This window comes from Pagrus major, chromosome 11 (assembly GCF_040436345.1).
Source record: "Pagrus major chromosome 11, Pma_NU_1.0".
Classification (NCBI taxonomy): domain Eukaryota; kingdom Metazoa; phylum Chordata; class Actinopteri; order Spariformes; family Sparidae; genus Pagrus; species Pagrus major.
Window position 1 is genome coordinate 14,436,066 of NC_133225.1, and position 25,736 is coordinate 14,461,801.

Below are 25,736 nucleotides of genomic sequence, written 5' to 3' on the forward strand. Positions count from 1 at the left end.
TTAAGTTTACGGCTTAACCTTTTATAACTGATTTACACTGGACTGCAGGGACCTGCGAGATGTTTCCAATGACACACCCTCAGTGACTTCAGATGTCCCTCACAAACAGTTTGGGACTTCCTTATGATCCCCACGACCCTCCTTTAGGTCTGAAACCGGTGCTAAGTGAACACTGGAGCAGAGGCAGGCAGGAAAAGGCGGATATTAAGGTCTTCGTGGGATGATGGTTGTGGGGGGTGGATTCTAGCTGGATGACCTCATCCAGTCTCCTGCCCCTGGGAGAACGTGAGCTCACGAGCCTCGTAAAGAAAGAGGCATTTGTGGTCTTTTAACAGACTTAGATAGCCTTGCTCAGTGTAGCACACAATCCAATTTAGCAGCTTTGGCCCTGGGTAATGGGACATCTGTGAGAGGATGAAACATGTTCTGACTAGAGGATGAAACAAAGGGAATGAAACCTCACTTTTCAATCAGAGTGGACAGGCTTCAGTGCTTCTGTCATCTTGTTTTTTTATGATATGGAGTGTTTTTGTGTCCACACTTCTGTCTAAACTTCACTACACCACTGTTCAGAGGATGATGGGATTCCTCTTTTCCTCGAAACCCTTTTATGAGGAACCAGACAACAGTTTTGTTCAGCCTTCGGGCTTTTAGTTAGACTTTCTTCTGGGGAGAAAAAAACTGCAAAATAATCCTCAAAAACCTCCAGTGAAGCTAAAACAGGAAAATTCTCCAGTGATGTCATGCGAATTATAAATAATGCACATCCTTGGAGCACAGTCGTGCGAGCTGAGTTTCTTTTCTTTTTTTCTTCTCCCCCCTCCAGTTTCTGCTTCTTCATTTGTTTCCCCTCATGCAGCTGTAGTGGTTTTGAAAGAGGATGTGTCTCTCTGTTGCAGCCGGTGTGATGTGCAGACATTTCAATGAATGAACGGTCGGCTGACTGCGAAAGGGAATAGCAGGAGGATATTCCTGTGGGACTGAAGCACCTCCCCTTTAATCGCTCGGTTGAGTTTGTCTCGGAGCTGTAGTCGCTCTCTTCACTCGCACGTTTGCAGTCAGTCGTCAGAGGAACTCAGTGCTGCTGTTTTGTTCCAGAAAAGCTGCTCTTTCTTTTTTTCCCCTCCTCCTTTTTTTCTTGTCCTTTTTGTGGAATAAAAAAAAACGCGAGAAGTGGAAAGGTTTTGTCGCTTCTTTGTGCCGTTTTATTGTGATCGAGATGAAGAAACGCGGAATAAAGCATCCAAAGTGGCTGAAGGACTGAATAGGGTCGGTAAGTGACTGTGCCCTGGCTGCGCAGCGCTCACTGCTGTTTAAACCCAGTGTTTTGGTGACTGGTTTGAGTGGAAGTTCAAGAAAAATGTGCTTATTTTTTTCATTTAATATCAGCTAAGTTATGAAATGAAAAGAAAATAAGATGTTTGAATTTAAGACAACTTTGATTCCTCCTTGCTTTGATAGTCTTTTTCTATGTCTTTCCCATTTTTTATCAGCATGTTAACGTCGCAATTTTATGGCAGGGGTGTGAAATGTAATTGCAGCCTTTGGGCAAAGTCCAGATGCCAGACGTTATTGCTCCCTGCGTAAAACAAAGAGGAGTGCGTAAAGCCCAGCTGTTGGTGTACTTTAATGTCACAGGAGTGCATGTAAACGCACACTGATTGTGGGTCTGTGATCAGGAGAAAGTTGTCCAGTACAAATATTATTATAAGAGGATCAGGATTGGTTTTGTTTGGTTTTTTTTGGAATGGAAAAATACTTTTTTAAATATTTTTTGTCTGGTCAGGAAAACGCACAAATCCAATCCATAGCTGACACAATCTCATCAGAAATAAGATCAAGAAATAACCCCCATGTGTGTCCCTGTCTGCCCCCTGCAGCCTCCTGCTCTCACTCCACCACACGCCGCCACGTTTGGAAGCAGAGCTGCGATGGCCAAGTGGCTGAAAGACTACCTGAGCTTTGGCAGCAGGAAGGTGCCTCCACAGCCGCCCACACCAGACTACACAGAGAGCGAGATCCTCAAAGCCTACCGGCTGCAGAGGGACCTGGACTTCGAGGATCCCTATGAGGATTCAGAAAACAGATCCAGGGGCGAGTCTGGGACTTCTGACCCCGCCACACCTGTGTACGGGTCTCCCATGAAGACAGCCAGTGTGGACGTGAAATCTCCCAAACACAGACTGATCAAAGTGGACTCCCAGGAGCTGGGGCGCACCAAGATCCTCCTCAGTGCCATCTCTTTAGAGGACCAGCAAGAGCCTGTAAGAGTTTCTCTTTGTTTGTTGGGGTTCAGAACAAAAAGCAGGTGATGACACATTCAGTTTTTTATGTGGTTCCTGGCTTGTAAAGTGGAAGAAGGAGGGATGAAGGGAAGGCAAAGTAAGTGGTGAAGGATAAAAAAACTCTCTCCCACTTCTCTCTCTCATCCCATTTCCATCAACGTGACAGCTTTATTGATCAGACTTCATAAGCAAGCAACTGGTAATGTGTGTCACAAATACGCATTGTTTGCATAAATCACATTACATCCCATGCGCCACATAAATTCCCTTTCCGAGATGGAAGAAAGAATTATTGATGGTTTGAGCGGACCGTTGAGCCTGAGAGGGTCACAGTCCCTCGAGTTTATGTCCTTCCATAAATAATAAATGGGGTTTTGTTTTGCAAGCTGAGAGAGACCCCTGCATGAGCACATGTTGGGGGACGTATACAGTACGCCGTACGGTGATAAGCCAAGGGCCACAGGGAGCTATAATTCATACTGTTGTGCTGTTTGTGTCATCAGAGCTGCAGTGCTTTCCTGGCTGTGTAGTGTGCATGTTGTACCACAAAGAGAAAAGGCAAACAGATGTTGAGACAGAGCGACTGGAGCAGAAGCAGAGGTTTTACAAGGACCTGGTCTTCACATTAATTCAGGTCACATATGCTGAGTAAGTCGAGGAGTATTTAAGGGTTTTCGGCTCTGCAGTTAAAGCCATGACTCCGCTCATGGAAAATGCTACAAGTGCGAAAGTCCTGGAGTGGATTGAAGTAATGGTCTTAACTCAAGTCGATAGCTGCCCTTCTCTTCCCCACTCTCTCCTCTCCTGCTCTCATTAATTTCCCAGGGTCTGTGGGAACATCCGCACTCTAATTAACATTGCAGATTCCTGTGCATCGATAGGTAACCTGTTACAGAGTCAACAGGGGATTAGGATGTGATTTTTGTGAGGGCGTGTGCATGTCGAGCAGGAATTTGGGAAGCGACAGCAATTTCCTTTGTCAGATAGAGAGAAAGGGGAAGAGAGCACTTTCCCAAAGGGTGTATGTATCTGCGTGAACGTTTGTGTGTTTGTGTACGTGTTTTTGTGCGTGTGTGTGTGACCATATGGCTGCCTTTGTAGCTGTCAGTGTGCCAGATGACCACTGTTTTCCTCCTGTGCAGCATGAAAGAACAAATGCTCCCAACCAACCGACCTTCTCCCTCTTTACTCTCTCCAGCCAAAAAACAAATTATCTTGAGACAGGATGATTTGTGGCTTCTTCTAGAAACAAAGATACACTACGGTTCCTAAAGGGTTTTAAGAAGGAACTATGTTGCATAGCTACTAAATATACATGGCTCTGGCGTGGCATCGCACATACTAAAGGTGCAAATTAGTGTCTTGATGATACTCCAGAAGTGTTTTGTCTGTAGCCAAACATATATTTAAGGTGCCAGTCAGTGAAGATGTGATTGCTTGTTAAGAGCGTTGCGCTCTCCATCTCAGGTCTTGATGAGCTATTGTCTGTGCAACACGCCTTCTTTTTAGCATTTATACATGTATTACTGACTGAATTCTCCTAATTATCAGAGCACATTTCGATCCTAGGATGTTGAAATTCAAGTGTGTCATTTAAAGAGTGTGATGTGGTTCAAATGCTGATTTGAAACCGCTGGATGAAAACTCAAACTCATTATAACCTGTGATTTAAATGTCAACTCTTTTTGCACTAAAGCTGCAACATTTATTCGATGAAGTTATTTGATAATAGTTGTCAACTATTAAATTAATTGCCAGCCATTTTGACAGTCGATTAATTGGTCTGAGTCATTTTTTAAAGCAACATTATGTAGAAATCGGCATTTTGTGCAATTTGGTGCCCACAAAAGTTTCTGAGTGTAACACAACTGTCGTGGATACAAATCCCAGGTCTGTAATAATTTGTCAGATTTAATGTAGGTGCTAACTACAAACAAAACTCATTACGTCATAACAATGTTATGTGTTGAAAACTTGTATGTTGAAGTAAACATGTATGTAACGCTGTGATCCTACCCTCTCACTGTAGTTACATAGTTCAGAAACAGGTGATAAGGGGCGGAGTGGCTGAGGCAGAGACACCATTCACCCTATTACAAGACACTGTACCATCAACATGATTTTAAAGCTGTTATTTTAACGTAAAAAAGTTACATAATGTTGCTTTAAGAAAGCAAAAGTGAAAACTCTGATTCCAGCTTCTTAAATGTGGATAATTTCTGGTTTTCTTTTGGTTGAGGACAAAACAAGACATTTGCGGACGTCATCTTCTGCTTTGCGAAACACTGATGGACATTTATCACCGTTTTCTGACGTTTTATAGACCGAACAACTTCTCCATTAATTGAGATAATAATCAACAATGAAAATAATCATTATTTGCAGCCCTATTTTGCACATGTGCCTGCGAGAGTCAAACATTTTAAAATTGGTTTGGATTCATACATAAATCAAAAAATGCTGGTGACATTTCCCTCCAGCGGGCACAAGTTAATGTCCTGTCACAAAACTCAATTTTTCTTCATAAGTAAGTGTGTGTCTTGTCCCTTAGGTGGTGCCGTCTGCTCCGTTGGCAGGCGAAACAGATTATTCGGACCCATTCGATGTTCGCTTGGACCACAGGCCGGAACCAGATCTCGGACCTGTTCCCAGCGAGAACAATGGCTACATGGAGCCATATGAGGCCCAGAGGGTCATAACAGGTCAGTGGAATTACACTGCTCATCAGTCAGTATCTTATCAGTATTACAGTGTTTCACTGTGCCACATTGTTACCATAGAGACATGGTCCTTTAAAAAGCTTTTCATTTTTAACATTTATTAAACCCACACATCCACACAAATAATGAATCAGAATTGCCCTCATAATATGAGAACAAGTTGACAACCTGAAGGGTTAAAGTCAGACCTCTTACCTGACATACAATCACTGTCAGGAATTTTATTGCATTTCATCCTCACCAAATCATGAATAAAATATGTAGTAATATCATCATGGATCTATCTGTCAGCAATTTCTTTGATGAACACCTTTAAGGAGATCAATGGCCTTATTATTCTTTATTACCTCAGTATGTCTGCCTTTACAGAATAATGTATCATTACTTCCATATTTTCCAGTTCTTTGTTCTAAAAACACTGCCGTTAAAGGCAGCTTTGCTCAGTAATTCCAGCGTAATGACTCCATTTGTTAGTAGACGGTGTTGCAGTAGAATGTTGTAACCCTCCACTCCACTGTGTTTCTAAATCATCACAGGCTGAGGCTGCTCTCAGCCTCGTGAAATGTCCCTCATTCAGACATGTCTATCCAGTCTCAGACCTCCCTCCTCCCTCGTGATTTTCTCCCACATCATCTAGCCACACATCTATCGTTTTCCATTTGTCTCTCCTCCTTTAACATCTCTGTCTGCCCCTTTCTCCCTGCTCTGTCCCAGTCATTTAGTGTAAAAGCTCTCCCCTCCTCCTCCTCCTCCTCCTCCTCCTCCTCTCCCTCCATTTCTCTATCTCTCTTCATCTGGAGGGCTCTTCCCGGCCCAGAGGGGAGTCTGGCTGTCTCTCTAATCTGTCCTTTAGTGAATTTCATGTCCTATGCTCTCTCTGTCACCACTTGTGCTGCCTTTTTGGTGGTCAAACGAAGTTTCTAATGTGGAGCTTAAAGTGAATGGAGCATCCCTTCCTTGAAACCTTCAGAAAATCTGAAGCGAGATGAAGCCATCAGAGAGATTCGATGTGCAGCAGTGATGGCAAAGCATTGTCACAGCTCTTTCATTGACTTTGAATTGCGCCTGTCACTCCAGGGCTGTCTGTCTGCCTGCTTTTGTCTGTCTGTGTCTTAGTCTGCTCATTAAAAAACAAAGCAGAGCAGCAAACGGCAGATGTGAGAACGGAATAGAAATTATCTCTCACAAAGACTTGTCCTGAAAAGACACCTGTGTGCTTTTTGGACTGTACTTGTTTCCTCAGTGCTTATAGCGTAATAAACTGGTTTCTGGTTTCCTGCTCCGACATGCATCTGTACACCTAAACACTCCCTGTCACCCTTCCCCTCAATCTTCAATCTCTGTCACCTTTCCTTCAAATTGCTATTTTCTTTCCTCCCCCCTCCTGCTTGTGTTTTCCACCATCAGGCATCCTATGAATTCTCATTTTATTTCCTACGTGCCTGTTTTTATCTCCCAGCCTTAATCTTCTCCATCTCCAGGCTGCCAGTGACACTGCGGGTTCCCAGCACAGGTAGAGCAGCATTCAGCCCCGCTGTGCTTCTGTCTCAATGACTTAACATCAAACGATGACAGACCTCCCCCCTCTGCTCCCCTCCCTCCCTCGTCCTCCCCTCCCATCACCCTTCCTCGCTGCTTCCTTTTCCTCTTCCTTCTCCTCCTGTTCCTCTTTCCCTCCTCCCTCGCCTTGCTCCTCCCCTCTCCATTTCCCCTCCACCCTCTTCTTCATAACCTCAGGGCCTTTCCCCAGGGCCTCCACTCAGTCGCCATGGTGACTGAAAGGCCGCCCAATAGCGGTGTCTTGTCGTGTGAAGGTTAAAGTTTTGCTCTGCCTTTCACCAGCGAACCTTTCCATTTATTCCTGTTCCCTTCTCACATGGATGCACCTCCTTTGCACGGCTGCTGGCTGTGTACAGAAGAGATACCTACTCCTTCATTTTTTTTCCCTCTTCTCCTGTAACACCTCTTTTTTTTTTAAAAAAGGTACATTTTTGAGGTCAACATATCAAAGCACCATCACTGATTGCAGCTGCCGCTGCAGCTTAGGGGCTCCTATTGATGCGTTCAGAAATCAGATTTCATCCTCCTGCTTGCGTCAATAATCTTCAATCCTTTTATCTCATGGCCATATTTGACTCCTTATAATAGTTGCAGGTGCTGAGAAACATTCCTTGGCTGGAACCCACTGAGAAATTGATGAAAATGTTAACAAGGGAACATGGATGTGTTGTGAGCCGTACTAGATTGCTGCTGGGGTTTCAGGATGGACAAGAGCAGGAGGGGGGCTGGCGCTGGGTTTTTTCTACAGTGTTGCTACTCAGCATCTAGCCCAAGGCCTCGTTAAGCCCCCCTATATGAGATTCTGAGCCCACGGCAAGCTGTGCAAACATCATTTGTCTCTCTCCTCTAATTCTAGTCATGTCAGAGCTCAACAGGCTTTTTGATTTACTTTGTAGAACAGAATAATATTAGTGTTGTGTTCAGGGGAACCTCATTGCTTCAGGCAAATATTATTTCTTAAGGTTGCTTGTTTTTTTCTTATGACACATTCCCAAAAAAATCTAGAGCATGTGTGTTTGTCAAAGCATGAATTTGTGTTATTTTGCATATGCATCAACAGAGCTCCAGCGTGGCCCAGGAGGAGGACGGCTGCGGGGCGGGGTGCAGCTCTACGACACCCCCTACGAAGACGAGCGAGGCCAGCGCCTGGGACTGGTGTACGGAGAACCTCAGGAGGAAGGCAAGGAGAGCAGCAGGCTGCCGCAGGATGACGAGAGACCAGCCGATGAGTACGACCAACCCTGGGAATGGAAAAAGGATAACATCTCCAAGGCTTTTGCAGGTAACCAGAAAATTATGACAGTATTCTATTAATCATGCAGGCTGTGCTAAATACTGTACGATTGGTAAACTCCCCATCAGTGAGCTCTTCCTGCACCTGTTTGGATGAAAACTCCATAAACTTGGTTTTCACTAGTCTTTGGTTCTAAATTTCAAACTGAACAAACTAGAGATGTACCAATTGAGTCCCGACAGACACGGAGCAGAGCAGAGAAAGGGAAAGTAGGCTAAAACAATATAGCCAAGGGTTATGAATTTCGCATTTCCTTTGAGGATAAGGATCCATTGTCTGAACCAGAGCAGTGAACTTTTTATTCCGCTCACATGTCAATTACAGCAATACAAATCTATGATTGCAACGCATGACGGACAGACTTCTTCTGTTTTTACCTTTCACAATAAGAGTCCTGGATGTACCAGTATACAGCTGCGAGCTAACATTCACTCAGATATTTCAGTAACAGGCAATTAAAATAGCTTACAACTTGTCACTTTTGTTAGTTATTTAATGGTCAGTGTTGTATTACGAACATGCCATTGAAGTTTTGTCAAAATAGGTTACAAAACTGTTTGTGTATGCTGTTAATTATAGTTCTTAGAAAGAAAGAAAATTGGGCTTAAACAATCGGAACCGGCCCATAAAATTGCAATTGGTACAACTCTAGAAAAAACAGAAAACTCAAGTCAAGGTTTAGGCAAAGGAGCTGCAGGAATCATGCTTCATTTCTTTTTTTATGTTTAAAACGGTTATTTCGCATATAGATTAATAGGTTTTAATAGGCAATAAATCACCTCATTGCCTGAACCGCTCCTTATGCTTCCTCTCCTTATCAATCAATACTCATTTTGCCAGAATATCATATTTTTGGCAAATTGAGGTTGTGGCATTACGTTTGACTCACCAGTGTGCCAGAAAAGCAGAACACCCAGTTTACAGCCCACACATTGGCAGACATCCATTGTATTGTGGCGCCTTTGAGTGAAACAATGAATCCCAACTCCTGGAGCTCCTGGAGCTTCTGGGTGTCCAGCACAATCCAGAAGGCATCCCACAAAATATGCCTTTTTTGTCAGGAAGGGAATCATTCAGTAGGATTAGTGAAGATGGTTAAGACCTTGCTCAAAAAGAGCTGTTTGTAAAGGTCACACAGAGAGCCCTGCTGCTGACACGACATGGTGAAATACTCATCTAACTGTCCTGACCTTTAGTGTCGTGTCTGCCCCCCCATCTCCAAAGCCTTTTTCGCAAGATATGGAGAGTGCTGTGACCTTCACTGCCTCAGCTCAAATGACACATATCTTTCTGTCTCTCTCCATTTTTTACCACATTTAAACTCCCTCTGGTGACTATTGATTTCTTTCTTTCCTCTCTCTCGCACATATGTCAGACCGCAGTTACCGCAGCCTCTGAGATGATCATTAGAGTTGACAGAGACATCTTGTGTGTTTATATTCACGAGAGACATACAGTAGACGCCATAAGGAGACGCTTAGCGGGGGAACAAACAGAGAGCAAGGTTCATTTTCTTTCTTTATCATAACATTATGTGCAGTTTTTTTTTCAAAAATAATTGGCATGATTTTTATTTCTGACAGTGCATGTCACATCCCATCCCATTATGTTCCATCTACTCAATATAACTGGAAGGAGAGAGTGAATAAGTGGTAAGAGAAACACAAGCAGACTGATGGGTCATTTAGGAGTGGATCAGTGTAAGGCATGCCAGGCCAACTCGACTTAATTGAGCTGCATCTCCAAGTCACCAAGGTCAAGGTGATGGGATAATAAATCAACCTTGCCTCGTGTGCACTCCCCTCCATTCCCGCTCTCCTCCCCTCTTCCCGTCCTGTGTGTGCCCCCCCTTCTCCTCTCAGTTAATTACATGCCTACATGTGCATGACTGATCCAGTGCTAATAAGAGAGTCATGGTCAGCACACCACACACTCACAGATATATCCATTAACACCGTGTTCATGCTCAAATCACATTAACCAGAGGAGCAGCAAAGAGACACCGTAACTTATTCGAGAGTGGGGATGATTTCAAAAGGAGGTGCGCGACAGTTAATTTAAAAGCCAATCTCACCTCTCACCTACTTAGCACTCGTTCCTGCTCGATCCGTCGTTTTCCTCCCCTCTTTGTGCCACATACTCCTGCAAAGTAGCGCTTACAGCACCATTAGAGAGCGCAGTGGAGGAAAACGCTTGTGCGGCTCGAGTTGTCTGACCCCTTGTTTTTTCCATTTGGAGTCAGCACTCTGAGCTGGCGTACTGTCTGTCTGAGCAGACCAAAGCAGCGAAGTGTAAACACACAAACAGTATTTTCCATTCTCACATTTAATCCATATTCCCAGACCCACTCAGCGTTGCTAGGCACAGCCCACATGTGAGGGAGGGGAGGAGAGGCGGGAAGGACAAGGATGGGGCAGAGAAAGATGGTAGAGATGGACAGAGAGAGAGAAAATGGATAGAAAGCCTGTAGAGAAAGCTAGCTGGACAGGCACTTCCAAGGTTATGGTATGTTTGGTGGCAGCTCAATGGATGTTTCTGGAGGCCTGGTGCTTCAGAGGGGAGGGGCGTTGAGGAGAATTAATGGTCGGGGTCTGTGGCGAGGTGAGGCGGAGGGAGAGAAGCGGGGGGAGAGTCAGGGCCATTGTGGCAGGGTGCAATCAGTCATCTGCGAACACAGCCACACTCTCTCACACATATATACACCAACGCAGCAGTGGTGACAGGACAGCCCCCGCAGCCCTCCCTCCCCGCGGATGTGACACACTCACTCAGATAACCCGCTACAGGGGGCAAAGGGGGCATCGCAATCTGCCAGCAGCCCCTCATCATCGCCTTCAAACAGGCCTGCACACGCACACACATGTGGATTCTCGCCTAGGTTTTCCAGCTCTGATTATCAGGCTCCTAATTCAAGGGTGAGAAGAGGTTGAGTGCGCGTTGGCACAAATGAGTGTGGGTGTGTGGGAGGGGTGGTTGGGTGGATTGCTGTTGCATATTGTATGTGGCTTTGCGGGCGTTTCATTCATGCAAAATCTCTCTCTAATTATGATTTTCACAGCTCCACGCTTAAATGTAATCGCGGGGATGAATACTGCATATAATACTGCATATTGCGGCGTTTTTTTCGAATGGTATCAAAAATAAGCCTGCCTCTGAATCATTTCACTTATTTCCCATTGGATTTGTAGTCCAGCTGTGTGAGGATGAGCATGGCAGTGCCTAAGGAGTCGGACATGACAGGACTCTTTAAGTCCGGTGGGGTGTAATTACAACGTTAGAAAGCTGTCACCAGTCACCACCGTCCAGCTCAAATTATAGCAGTCATTAATTTCTGGAAGTCAATAGACAGTCCAGCAGTGAGATATTGTCCCCCCAGCAATTCAGCACCAATTAGTGAGCTAATGAAAGGCACAATCTCATTACCTCTCTGATGGCCACACCTAATGAACAGAATAATGAGTGCTTCAGGTGTTTCGTGTTTATAAGTTTTATAGTCCAGCTTTGAGCCATTTGTTGTAGATGATGGTCGTCTAAAGGTGGTTGAGTGGGCACATCATGATGAGAGAGCCGCAAATCAGCTGGAAATCTTGATGGGGAAGGTGAATGAATAACATTGCCATCCCTAGCAATTACTATTATGGTGCCATTGAGCAAAGCACTTATCGTCCACTTGTTCGAGTGCAGCTGCTCATTAGGCCACAGCAAAAGACAGGGTGCTGTGGAAGGAAGCTCCCGAATAGATTAATGTTGGCACCCTTAAACCAGAGGGCGGACAATTTTTTTGTAACTCTTTGCAGCACGATAGGACATTAAACGCACTACTCCAAAAAGTAATGAGAGAATGTATTGTCAAAAACATACATTCAATTTATGTGATTTAGAGATAAATGTAACAGTTTAGCTTGAACTCTCCATGTAGCTCTCATTGTTTTTAGCCATGCTAGTGGCATGTCTATAGGGATGTCAGTTAGTCAGTCCACTTCTTTGGTCTGGACTGAACTGTATCAACAACTATTGACTGTATTACGTTTTGCACACATTCTTGTTCCTCAGAGGATGATCCTTACTGACTTACTTAACTTCGGTGACCATGAATTTGCCATTTGTGGTTTTAAGTGAATTGCCCTGATAACTATTGCCTTAATTGTCATGAAACGTGTCCCCCTCCCCGAGCTGTAATAACTTTGTCAATCCCTTCACTGCAGGTTTTAATTTGTCCAAAACTTTGGTTTATGACCAAATACCAGCAAAACTAACATTAGATCTGTTATACTGGCAAATGTTAGCATGCCTGCTGAACATGTTAAATCTTGATCTGATGCACATTAGCATGTTAGTATTGTCACCGTATGTTGCTAGCATGCTGATGTTAGCCTTTAGCTCAAAGCACTGCCATTCCTCAGTAGCCTCACAAAGGCTGTAAAATAAAGAAATCCTGAAGAACGCCTTCTGTAGCATTAGATCCATTCTTGTGTAAATATCGCTGTTATCTGGGTGCTGAAGTTTGCTTTAAAGTATTAATGACAACAGAAGCAAAAGTTCACTTTAGCAGCGATTGCCTTGACAGATGGTCGGCATGCGTATGTGTTGTGTCCGGTTGTCTAGATACACGTGCCCTGACAGCAGCTATTCTGTGTGTTTGTGTGTGTGTGTGTGTGTGTGTATGTCCTTGTAGGAGACGGAACATGTATTTTTGTGTGTTTGAGCATACAGGAAAACATGGTGAGCAAAGAAAATTAGATTTTCATTTCTGGTGTGATGCTTCTCTGTTTCTGTAAGTAGGCCCTGGGGGCATCTGACCAGCCTCTTCATCAATTTACTGGCACAGTGGAAGGACTCTTGTCGCACTCTCTCTTTAACTCCCGCTTCCTTCTTCTCTTTGTCACATTTCCTCTCCCTCCCTCGCTGCTTCTCTCTCTCCTTCAGCGTGAACCCTCACTGACATTAATGAAAAGGCATGTCCTCCGTGATTCCTCTCTCATCGACCAATATGAGCGACGGGGCGGAGGGATGATGGAAGTAGAGTAGGGCAAGAGAGGAGAGGAGCGGGGGAATATGGAAAAAGAGATAATGCCCCACTTAGAGGAAGATAGGTGAAAGAGGAGGGACGAAGAAAGAGAGGTGTTCAATACAAAGAGAAAGAAGGCAAGAGCGGCATGAAGCCAGAGGGGAATGGATGTAATGAATGTCTGGAAAATGGATACACAGACAAGAATAACAATGTGTGATGCTTTTAAGATTAAAGTCAAAATGGTGTGTGGATCCATATTATGAAAGGAGGACTTTTTCTTTTTTTCTCGCCGGCATTAGGTGTTAATTGTATGTCCTTACGGAGGCCTTTATGCCCAGTGGAAGGTCTTTGTGTGCAGAGAGAAGATGGGTTGCCAGGGCTGTTTGAAAAACAGATGTCTTCATTAATGAACCTAGTGAAGCTGCTCTATTGTCTTTGTCTACTCCTCCTTTATTACGAGGACACAGAAAACAGCTGGTGTGCTTGAAAAGTCAGTTATCCATCATGTTGATGTGCACACAGAGAGGGAAAACTCTCTTCCTCAGATAATTTTTGATAATTGTGAGCAGGTAGTTGAGGCTCCAGGCACATGTGGGATTTTGGCAGACCGCAAATTACTCAATTGCTGTCACCTGTTTCATGAGCGGGGTTAAAATGGGGGTGGAACTGATGAAAAACACAGTCTTTGTTTTAACATATGTAATGAATCCAGTTTAGTAGATTTGAATCATGAATATCGGCTGTCAGCACTGATGAGAGCGGGGCTTTTGTCCATAAACCATTAGTGTCTCAGTCCCAGTGTCTTATATGAGAGAACAAAGTGGAGCCCTAAAAGCCCTCTATGCTGGACAGAGCCACAGGTTCCCATTAGAAGTGAATGGGAGCCAGATGTTCCCTGCTAGTGAATGAGTGTCACGGTGCAATTGTGTGTTTGTGTGTTAGCTTGGTATTCAGCCTTTTGTGGCTTGTGTGTGTGTTGGTGTGTCAGCCGGTGGAGAAAGCCACCACTAGCCCTAGTTAGCTTGGTAGAGTCTGCAGGTTTAAGAGAAGTTACCCTAAATCGAAAGACAAGTCTGCGGTTTTAATCTCAATATAATGTGAAAATGGATTTCTTGGCATATTCTGCCAGATAGTGGAATGCGTCATCCTGTGCCACACAGGGCGACAGCATTTTAATACTGTGAATTAACATTTAGCACATTTATCAGCACATTACACCAAATCCCTGAGCTATGTGGAGAGCTTACACAGCCAAAAATACACAGCAATACCGACAAATGTCTTCTGTTTGATGTCTGGTTGCTACTAGATGTCTCTGTTCTCTCTTTCTCTCTCTCTCTCTCTCTCTCTCTCTCTCTCTGTGTGTGTGTGTGTGTGTGTGTGTGTGTGTGTGTGTGTGTGTGTGTGTGTGTGTGTGTGTGCGTGCATGTGTGTGTGTGTAGACCCTTACTGTAGACCCTTGTCACTGCAGACATTTTGACTTGTCAAAGCATGAAACTCAGGTGGGATTTATAACGTTAACGGCTGCATCCTGTTTAGGCGAGCTAGTCCCAGGGCTCTGGTATTGTGCATGCTCACTTACTGACATGACTTACTGGGACACTTAAGAGAATGGAGCCATCATTAACGTTATTGATCACACCTGTGCTTTGACAAGCCAAAATGTCTGCATCAAAAGGGTCTATATTTTGTTTTAAAACGGACTCTGAGCCAAAACAAAGCACCGCACAACTTGCAGTACATCATCCATCAGCGGGAGTGTTTATTGGTCCGGTGTAGGTTTTCTACCCTTTGAGAAAAAAAAGGGAATTCCTTTTTTCACTGTTTTCTCTGGTCATGTAGCACCATTTAGAAAATATTGATCTCTTTTTATTGCATCTCCAGCCCAATTGTATGCCAAGGCCATCATTCCCAGGGTGAAATACTTGTTTTAGTGACTTTATTTTGGTGTTTGAGAAGCAATAATCTTTCGGTCTTGGACCCAGTCATCTTCTGGTTTTCACTGTATTCATCCAATCAGTGAGTGATTTACCGCTCGGATGCAGGATGAATGCACTTAACTACCTGTGATGTGCCTTGCTTCAGTCTAGCGAGTTGAGTTAAATGAAATGAATGAAAGTGCCAGAAACAGGTGGACTGTTTAAAATGCAAACATCCAAAGCAAAAACCTCTTGCATTTTTTACTTTTTTAAAAAATATAATCTTAGGATTTCAAGAATGTCAGACAAAATGACTTGTTAAGAACGGCAACAGCTACCCAAACTACTGTAGCAACAGAGGAATATGATGGAATTTTCTCCTCTGTCTGTCTAACACCACTACCTGAGCTTATCTCTCGCTCAGATGGCTGAGCACATTTCTGATCTGTAATAAATTGGCTGTCTCCATTTTTTTTCTCTCTCTCTCTCCTCTCTCTCTCTTTCTTTCTTGTTACCCTTCACTTGCTTTCGTGTGCTTCTCATTTACACCCCTCACTCCTTCCTTGTGCCTCTCTCAGTTTTGCTTGAGACTTGAGAGAGGTGTGAAATGTGGTGCGGTGGTGATCGGACAGGCAGCAGAGTGTGGCAGTGCAGGTGTTTTCGGGGTGTCAGGTGCGAGTGTGTGTGCGTGTGTGTGTGCTTTTGTGTTTGCGTGCATGTCTCCCATTGAGGGGTGCCAGGCCACACGTTAATCCTGGCTTCGGCGGAGGTGCGCCCCGCTCCAGATGGGGCCATTGTACTGCGCCATGCATCAATAATTCACCGAGAGCCAGAGAAAGTGGCGGAGTGTGTCTGCCTGCTCAATAATTAACCAGGGAGGGTGAGAGGCATGTATGTACAGCCTGGGCCTCTCTCCCAAACGCCCATTCAAATGGCCTTTGATGTCGCAGGCCTGGGGGGTCTTTGGATTTGTCAGCTCATTAAGACGTCACCCCTCTTTTCCTTTTATTTGTTTTGTAATCCCTTTTCGCTGTGAGCAGGAGCTAAATGTAGGTGTGAAAACGGCAAATCGCATAATGTATGTGTGTGTAAGGCTGCAGTAAAGACTGTTACAGTAGATGGCTGCCTGCCATGGTAGATAATGAGCTATTTTCAGTTCTTTCTCACAGTGCACCTTCTGCCGCCCCCCCTCTGTACTCTAGGTAGGACAGTGAACAGAGCATTATTCTGCCCCCACGCTCCTCAGTTCCTCCGTACACTGTGGGTTGAGCGCACAAGAAGTCACGTTTTGTTTTCATTGCTGCTACTTGACAATTCCTTTAGGTGGATTTGTTCAGATGACTATAAATAATTCAGCCTCTGACTTCTCCTGTCCTCTCCTGTTTCAATTTCTTTGCTTTCCTTGCTCTTATTGCTTGTGATAAATGACTGTAAACACAGGGCCTGAAAACTAAGACTGTGTTTTTCCACAAGTGTGATTAAGTGAGGAGACGGGAGGTCGAGTATATTACTTCATGACAAGAGGTGTAGTTAACTACATTTCATGACACCACGTCCCTCTCAACAGGGCTTCCCTTTCTTGCACCTCTTCTACATCTCACTTCTCGCAAAGTCTCACATTTGAAATCTTGCACCTGAATTTCAGTCTCGCTTCTTAATCATGTCCTTGCCACTTCTCTCGCACATCTTCCTTTGGTTAACTTTTTTCCGACCCATCTGCTGTTTTCTCACTCTGTCGCTCCTTTTTTCTCTCGCCTCCTCCTCCCCGCTCCCCCTCCCCATTCATTAGACATGAGGGAGTTGTCGGAGTTACCCTGGCCTGCCCCGGTGGGTCAGCTGGAGGAGGAGCCCCTCGTCAGAGAGCAAGGTGACCTCCCGCCCTGAACACAAGCCACCCCCCCCCTCCCACCGTGCCATCCCTTATCACCACAAACAGGCACACATGCAGTCACCCTGACCTTCATGACCCAAGCTGTTGTCCTACATCTGCTCTACCTCCATCCCAAACCCCAGCGGCCTGCAGCTGCACCACCAGCATCTCTCCTTGCCTGTTGCGGTTGTTGAGTTGTCTGCTTTTTTGGGTTAAATGCACCCCCTTCTTACCATATTCTGCTCTTGCCTCAACCATGCATGAAAAGCTCTCTAAATTAGGATGTCTGCCTTGATCATGTCAGGGTGCTTAGTGCTGTGTTACACTTAATGTTTAATCACGTTCTGTAGATTGAATCTCACCAAAATCAGACAGGAAAGGGGTAAATAATACTTCAGTCTGTACATGTAATTTGCTCCAGTATTGTCAGTAAGTAATCTGCAGTGTAGTCTTCTGGAAGACAAAGACGTGCACGACCCTCGGGGTCTCATGAAAATGTTGATGATGGTGATTGTGATGATGCTGATAGTTTCGCAGTCTGTCAGGCCGAGACCTGCCATCCTCTAATTTGACCCATCCAGGAGAGGTCCCTGTGCTGCATGCGTAGCTTTGCAATAACCGGATGTCTGATGTTTGCCCAAGTCAGGCAGTGAGTTTTAATCCCTTTTGATTATAGCACTGTGTAAATACTGTGACTCACTTTTTCTGTTCCTTGTCTGCCAACAGTGCAATTTGACGGCGCAGAGTGGGACCGCTCCTCGTCGCCCACAGAGCGGCTACGTCCTCCGGGACCCAGGTCCAGCCCGCTCGCAGGAGGGGGGATGAAGTTTCGGATGCCGCAGGAAGGCCTCTCCATGGTGGGGGAGAGAGTGGACCCCACTCTGCCTCTGGAGAAGCAGGTGTATGTATGCAGTCTTCTATTAAACCCATGGGAGTTACATTAAGACATTGCTTTGTATTGGAGTATAGGCTGCACTCCGGTTAAGGTTTAATCAGATTAAGAGGCTTACGTGCTTTGGTATTCAGTGACTTTTCATTGGTCATGAGTGTGTTTACATGCACTCTAGTATCCTGGTTATGATCAGGTTTTTGGAGTATCTTGGTTATGTTTTGGCACGACATTACCCTCGATTGAGACACATGAATACCACCAGGCCTATGCTAGAAAGAAAGTTCAACATATCCAGGATATCTTTCCATTATCTGGCTTCACTAACCCCAGCAGTCACGATCACGCTAAGCAGTCACACGATTATTAATTCAATAAGTCAAGCCAGGTTTTCCACATATAGCCTTGAATGCGTTCACATAAAAGGGGAGGTGTTTGCGGCAGATGACCAGTCACAAACATGGACAAGTCTACTGACAGCAGAGCAGAGTACTTAGAGCTATGATATCAGACAAATAGAAGAAATTAAACAGATAATCCAGGCTAACAGCAACACGGCTGTAGCTGCCAAGTGTAGGAAGGAAGAAGAATTGCAGACTGTGTGAATGCATAAATTAATAGGCTTATAATATCACTGCCCCATCAATTTGACACATTATTGTGTATTCCATTAAATTAATGTGTTCCTGGGATGTATTCTTATGACAGTTTTAGCTTTTATTCTTTCAGCTGCAACACCGCACTGTCAAATGGACTCCGGGAGCACATCAGAAAAACATCTATAAACATTATTCAAAGCGGTACTTTCATATCTTCTAGCAAGAACAAGGCTTTAGTGTTTCAGTCAGTCTCTGTTGTAAGATTGTGTCAGTATAAAAAAAGAAAAACACAATGAAATGGCTTTAACGTTGCTTGCAGCCAACAGGAAAAGAAAATTAAATGACGGAAATCGTAGACAGCCCTCCTACACACCTCTCACAATCCCTCAACAAGCTCTGCGGGATCTCACATGAATGATATTGCCATTTTCCAGAGAATGCTTATATATGTGTCGATCTGTTATCTCAATCTTAACGTGGTCTGGAGCAGGTTACGAGTGCAGTTACCATGGCGATGCACCTTGGTAAGAAGTAAACCACTGTCATAACACTCAAAATCCAGGGTTTATGAGGAAGTAGCCTCGCTAACCACAAATCTTGCTTCATAGTCATCTGGATAAAAACTCGGATAGTACTCGGATAATGTGGTATATCAACACCTTCTCCTGGTTTATGAACTTGCAGAACAGTGGCTGAGATGGTTAGAGATCACAGCACACCTGCAGCTAGACAATCAGACACCTGGATACTGAAATGATCACGCATACAGGGATACGAATAACCCGTTTGTTCATGTTCCATGTAAACGCCATATCCCCAATATGATCCAAAACAGGATAAGACTCAAGACCAGGATGCTAATGCACATGTAAATGCACCCAATGACTGAGTGTCTCTGTTGCCATTAATTTAACTATCTTCAATATAATACAGGATAAAGAAATTGCCCTGTCCTAGAAGATAAATAGCAGTATTAGTACTGGTCTGTGTGACTTGACATCAGCTGATATCAAATTGTACCCACAATGCTTTGCATGATGAAGTAAGACTCAGCATTATTCTGAGTTATAAAGTTTAAATGCATCAAACAAGCCTGAATTATGGAATTAATTTCTGCATGTGAATACAATTAGCACATCCTATTAATCTCTGTAGGCTGTAAAAGTCTCTGCATGGCTGTCGTGCAAGAAGTGGTTTTGAGTATTTGAGGTAGAACTGGGTTATTCATCCCACAAATTAAGCCAAAAATCCATTTTATTGCCCCACTTTGATCTATAAAGGGGCGTGGACACATTAAAAACCAAACGGTTATGTGTTTCGGCTAAGCAGCGCTCATCAGAGCTTACAGAACTGGAGAAAGGTTAGAATGAGAACTAATTAAGTCAGAACATTAAAAACACACATTTACTTTGGTCTTGTAATTTCAGACATCATTGGTGTTATTTATGTGCTGTTTCTGTGCACATAAAAGGCCGTTTTACTAATGAAATCCAGCCACATGACACCCCTTAAGCACACTTGCACATGCGCACAATTGCGACACACGCAGTGTTCACTTGATTATTATGCTCCATTACTCCCTGGTGATTTCTAATGAGGTTGTCTTCAGCTCTGCTTTAAACAGCGAAACAGCATCCGTGTCAACCTGTTGCATTCAGCACACCTAGCCAAGATGTGTCCAAGAAAATATCAGCATTATGCCAAAAATTATTTCACTTACTGATTGTGTCGTTCTCGAACAGTTTTGTCATATCATATGTTATTTTTATTGTTCTTTGGTGAAACAGTTCCTGCATGTTTAGCCACACTTGAGGCAATGTTGTTCTGTCTGTAGCACTGATGACGAGGTTGGTCATACCCATTGACTGAAATATCTTAATTATTCTTAATTAGTGGATGGATTGCCATGAAATTTTGTACATACTCTCTTGGTAACCACACGGTGAATCCCCTGATTTTTTCTATGGTGCCACAATGAGTTTGACATTGGTAGTTTTGAGTTAAACGTCTCAAAAACTATAACATAGATTGCAATATAATATGGTACAGATTAGAGATGTTACAATATAAGAGATTATTGCGAATCACAATAAAAACACACCATCATGAGTCGGAATAATCTTTAATATCCTCTCATTAGTGACTGGAAAAGACTGTCCAGCATGATGACGTACAGGCCTAGGATTTTAAAGTCAAAGTTTTAAGTTGTGCAATATGCATGACTTTGATAATCTAGCTTCGGCTGTACTTTGAGTTTTGGGCTAATTGGAAAATATCAGCATGTGGATAATCTAATTGAAGAATGTGAATGTGGTAAACATCACCTACTTAGCATCAGCATGTTAGCGTTGTCATTTTGAGCGTGGCAGCATACTGACTTGTATATTAAGCTCAAAGCACTGCTGTGCCAAAGATGCTACGCTGGAAATAATCCAGAGAGGCCATTCCTTATTTGGAAACATTCATACTGCTAATGACTTACCGCTTGTATGATCATTGCACCCGTGATCATTGTTACATTGTAGAGGACTAATCTTAAGATGTACTGCTATAATTATCAACTTTTGGAATGAAATCAATAAGTTTCTTTGCTAGAAACATCCAGCAGCAAAAGGTGTAAGAATATGTTGGAATCACACTTAACATTACCACTTTCACCATATCTGATTGTGTGTGTGTGTGTGTCCTGTGTATCAGATGGTACCACGGTTCACTGTCACGTTCGGAGGCAGAGTCGCTGTTAACGCTGTGTAAAGAGTGTAGCTACCTGGTGAGGAACAGTCAGACCAATCGCTCTGACTACTCCCTGTCCCTACGGTAAGACTCGGGATTCACACACACACCCCCACCCACCTGACAAGTGAAGCAAATACCTGTACGCACTCAATATCGTCCTCTGATCCACAGCTTTACAATTTAATTGCACTCTTCTCATTCCCATGTTTATCTGCTGTTCGACTGAGATTTGCGTGCAGTGTGTGTGAAGCCACCTGAGCTACCGATCTCATATCACAGTCTCTACACCTCTCCATCTGTCTCTCCCGCCTCTCTCCCCCTCCTTTTCCTCCAACATCGCCCCCACTCAAGATCACTGCAGCACTGATTCCTCTCCTGATACTCATTTGCAGGGCACAATACTGCTTATCTGGTCAAATCTCTACCTTATAATTACCACCATGATCCATCGTCCCAGCCACACACCGCTCTCCCATCATCCCTCTGTCCTCACCCCATCCTTGGCCCCACTCGGTGGCCTCCCGTTTTTGGCCCCAGCGGGCCTTCTAAGTGGTAATCAGGCAGGTAGAGCACACTTCAGTGCACACATCATCCTCCCCATAATCACTAATGAATATGAATTACCTTCTGTGGGCCACACAAGAAGGGAATCAGGGAGGGAAGGGAGAGGAAGGGGGGTGCATGAGTGTCACTGTGTTGTGCTGACATATAAACAAGCTCATGCATTACTCATTTACATGAGTAGAGCGACTTTGACACACACACACACATATGCACATTTGCTCAAGCAACAAGGTCACTACTGGCACTTGTTCCCCAGCCGGCTCATGTCGGTTTTGGAAGGAGAAATATCTCGTACAAAATCAGCCTTACATTATTTCGGTGGTTTAGAAGCTAGACCTTCAGAGTCTTAACAAAACAAAGAACAGCATGGCACAGTCTGAAAAGAGTTGAAGCCACTTAGATCTTTAATCAGCTTAAAGGGAAACATTGGGTTCATTCCGCCTTTATTTTCTAAGTTTTGGGCAATAAACAAGAGCAGTCTGAAGATCATAGAGCTTTTAAACATATCTCGTTGTTAGCTGAATGTATTTGGAAGAGAGGATTAAGAGGATATTACCAGAAAACATGATAATCCATCATAGTGTAAAGACTTTGACCTGGATTGACCTACCTTTCTTTGTGCATGCACACCGTTTTCCTGGTTGGTTTTGACTATAAATTTTCCTGATGTTTTTAATAGCCTCATTATTTATGGCGTTTGAAATTGTCTGCATGTCTTGTCTCCATTTTCATTTTATCCCTTCTCCTTCATCTTTGTAGTCCACACATGCCAATGGACTACAATCCCCTTGAGAGTAATCTCGTGTCCGTTGTTTTGCATTAAGGCCATTTACTGGAATGTATAAACGCTAAGTGCTCTTGCATTATTTGTCTTGTATACCAAAATCTTGTACAGTACAGTACAGTACAGTACAGTACAGCCAGGTGAGTGGTGGACACTTTAATCCTGTGGCTTTTACCTCCAAACACAATAGTTTACATGATATGGGACATTTCAGGAGCATAATTTCTGTGGGAGAGAGGAGCTTCTGTTGGTGTGGACCTTGACCTTTTTAGCTTTAAAGATCTTTAACATGCACATGAACCTACACTGAAGGTAGGGAAGAAAACGAAAACGGCTTTCCCCAGAAAGTATCGTTCTTTATCATGTCTTTGTCTAGTTTCTAAAGAAACAGTATGTTTGTCTTTATCAGGGTGCTGTGACTGGTTTGCTCGTTGTTGTAAGATACTGACACTACTTCCATGATGTCAGTATACCCTTCAGTAAGGACAGCTTGTGTGATAACAACCACTATCAGCTCCATTTTGTAAAATAACAAAGCATCGGTTTTGGCGTTCCTTGGAAAAAGTGAAGCACACCCGCTGCATATTGAGATTACACAGTAATGGGGACAATGGGAGGAATGACGAAGGTTGTTAAATGGAGACAAAATGAAGAGCCCCTCCAAAGTGAGTCAGACAGACCTGCCAGATTTAACCCAACATGAATATTTATGACAGAGCTTCTAATGTAGTATGAGATCCAAAGAGTCCCCAAAACAAACAGGAGTGGATGAAAGCATACTGTCAACTGTGAGCACTGACGTGATGAAGCCTCTGTGCTCCGGAGGCCGGTGGGACGATCGCACACTGTCTGTTGTTTGGCTGTTTGTAGTCACAGCCAGTGTTTTTGGTTTCACTGCTCTTCAAATTTTAATTTGGTTTACTAGAACAATGACAATTACGGTGACCGGCTCCAGCCCTTGTCTCTCCCTCTGCTTCTATAATTAGACGCACATCCTGACTGTCTGGCTCTTAAAGGGGAAGTCCTGTCCTGGCTGCCCCGACGCTTAAAGGGAAGAGACCAGTGTGGTTCTCTCGGCTCAGCCACTTTCACAGTCCAGCGTTCTTCTCTCGTCCCTCCATGTGCTTTCACACCACTCATTCATCCATCATAATGTCCCTCCCTTCCTAATTTGTGACACGCCGTTAAATCTTGGTCGGACTCACGTTCTCAAAGTGCAGGAAAAAGACGTGAACATAAATCCCAGCTGTCACTTCCACTGTGTCATTATGTGACAAAATGTGTGGAAGGCTGCGTGGTGTTTTATGTGCCCCACATTTCATGTCATCCTTCTTCTCTCTTCTTGCACGTCTCTCTCACTTTGGATCTCTTTTTTCTTTTGTCTCCTCCCTTTCCTAATCCATCCTTCCTGTTTTTTCCTCTCAGGAGCTGCCAGGGTTTCATGCACATGAAGTTCACCAAGTGCAAAGACGGCAAGTACGTGCTGGGACAGAACAGCCCTCCCTTTGACACCATCCCGGAAGTCATCAACTTCTACACAACACACAAACTCCCGATCCGTGGCGCCGAGCACCTCTCCCTGCTGTTCCCCGTGCTGGTGCAGACGCTCTGACTGACGCGGATGCTCTTGGATTTTATTATGATCGGACACATGAAACTTGAATGTTTGATGGGATCTTCAGCAGAGTGCCAGTCCTCGCTTCTTGTTGGACTGGACAACTTTCGATGATTCAACACATCACCCACCACTGCTGTTGTACCTGTGCCAAGTGTCTCTAACATCCGGGGGATCGATTCACATGAAATGCAATACCTGAACTTTCGGCCACCTTTGCTGTAACTCGTCTCTCTCATCTCCTCGCTGGGGCAGACTTCAGGACACCTGAAATTCTCCCTTTCCTTATTACATATCTTTCACAGCTGACTGAAATGCAGAGGAGGTTAGCAGAGCTTCAACTGGACGAAAGTCTGTATATTCTGAATGAACTGATGGCCCAGTTTACAGAAGACCTGCAGAAGATTTAATTACTGCTGTTCCACAAAAAAAAAACCTCATTGATACTGGAAAGAAAAAAATATTGCTGTTGTTAGGTGAATACCTCACAAGTCAAGGAGTTTTCATGTTTATACCAGAATCAAAAATAAGACAAGAAACCTTTTTCATCCTCGGGTTTGGGAGAACCTTTTTGTAAATGTTGGAGAATTAACACTTTCCATTCAAAAAAAATAAGAAACAAACAATGCTATTTTCAAAGATAAAAGGTTTTTACCAACAGCAGTGACATTACAGATGCTTTTCTACACAAATCCACACCTGTTAATTTAAATCCAGTCTGTTCTGCACTGTCATGCTGCTGTACATTGAGGATTTGCTTCACACATCTCCATGTTACTTGTTGGTTGTTCATTGTAAAACAACAGAGAAGTTGTGTTGTATTGGTACTTGTGTTGACCTTGCTGACCTGTATCTCTTGACTGTTGCCTACAATTGTTAGACAATGCTGGGTTTGTAAAAAGCCACTGCTGTCATCGTCTTTTCACTGAGCTGGAGGCTACATCTGAAGCAAAGAGACGCTAATCAGGAAACTTTCTGACTGCTGGCCACATTCTCACACTTCCTACGTATTTTTTCGGCCGGCCAAGTCTTTACATGCCGGTGAGTGAGATGTATTTGAGTTAAATGCTTGCCATCTGGAACGGGTTCCCATGTCTGCTGCCTGGCTGCAGCGTCGTGTGGCAAAAACTGATTTCAGAGGAGAGCCAACTTCTGGCAATGGAAATGACGAATCGAAGAATTATTTAAGTCATTATTTCTTCATCCAAAAGTCTTTATTGACTGGGTTGTATTAATTGTTATTTCTGACATGAGTAAAAGATGACGGGGTGTGTAATTTAACTGCTGTGTTGAAGAATCTCATCTGTATTCAAAGCGTTTCTGAAGAGTGCTGGTTCGACATTTAGGTCTTTATATAGATCGGTTCCCAACCAGCGGGTTTGGAGATGAACTATTGAAGGAAATCACGAAAAAACTAGAGTCTGCTACACAAAATCATGTTCACTTACAGACTTTTACTTGTTTATTGAGAATTTGTGTTGTTTTTTTTTGCTTCTCCCTAAAAATAATTAGGGAATTGAACTGCTCACAACGCATTGACATGCAACCTTTAATGGGTGACATAACCATAGGGTCACCTGCAGTAATGGCTGGAAACCACTAATGTAGATGTAAAATCCTTCTGTCTTGAAAATATTCTGATTTGAGATCAGATTTTCTACAATAGACTCATTTGCAACCAAGAAAAAAAGAAAAATAAAGGCACAAAGGATTTGGCGAGATTGCATGCTTCACACACTCAGACGCACACACATTTGCTTTCCTTCATCCATTAACAGCAGGGTTGGGAGGGAGAGGGTGAGGAGTAGGGGTGAGGTGTGGCAGAGGAGGGGTGAGGCGGGCCCTCATTATTTGGGCTGCGCTGCAGTGAAAAGCGCTGGGATTGCTTTC

General features: G+C 43.8%; 1 protein-coding gene across 1 annotated transcript; it reads left to right on the plus strand.

Annotated features, from left to right (window-relative positions):
• The first annotated feature begins 1,080 nt into the window (after nt 1-1,080).
• On the plus strand, nt 1,081-25,562 carry shdb (Src homology 2 domain containing transforming protein D, b). Its single transcript, XM_073476594.1, has 7 exons — nt 1,081-1,273; nt 1,881-2,264; nt 4,837-4,987; nt 7,626-7,847; nt 17,386-17,560; nt 20,845-20,964; nt 23,657-25,562. Exons 2-7 carry the CDS (start codon nt 1,932-1,934, stop codon nt 23,841-23,843), a joined length of 1,188 nt encoding a protein of 395 aa, XP_073332695.1. The 5' UTR covers nt 1,081-1,273; nt 1,881-1,931; the 3' UTR covers nt 23,844-25,562.
• The last annotated feature ends 174 nt before the right edge of the window (nt 25,563-25,736 follow it).

Coding starts and splice junctions, on each gene's coding strand:
- shdb (XM_073476594.1), top strand. CDS start 1,932: ATGGCCAAGTGGCTGAAAGACTACCTGAGCTTTGGCAGCAGGAAGGTG. Junction 2,265..4,836: donor TAGAGGACCAGCAAGAGCCT/GTAAGAGTTTCT, acceptor CTTGTCCCTTAG/GTGGTGCCGTCTGCTCCGTT. Junction 17,561..20,844: donor CTGCCTCTGGAGAAGCAGGT/GTATGTATGCAG, acceptor CCTGTGTATCAG/ATGGTACCACGGTTCACTGT.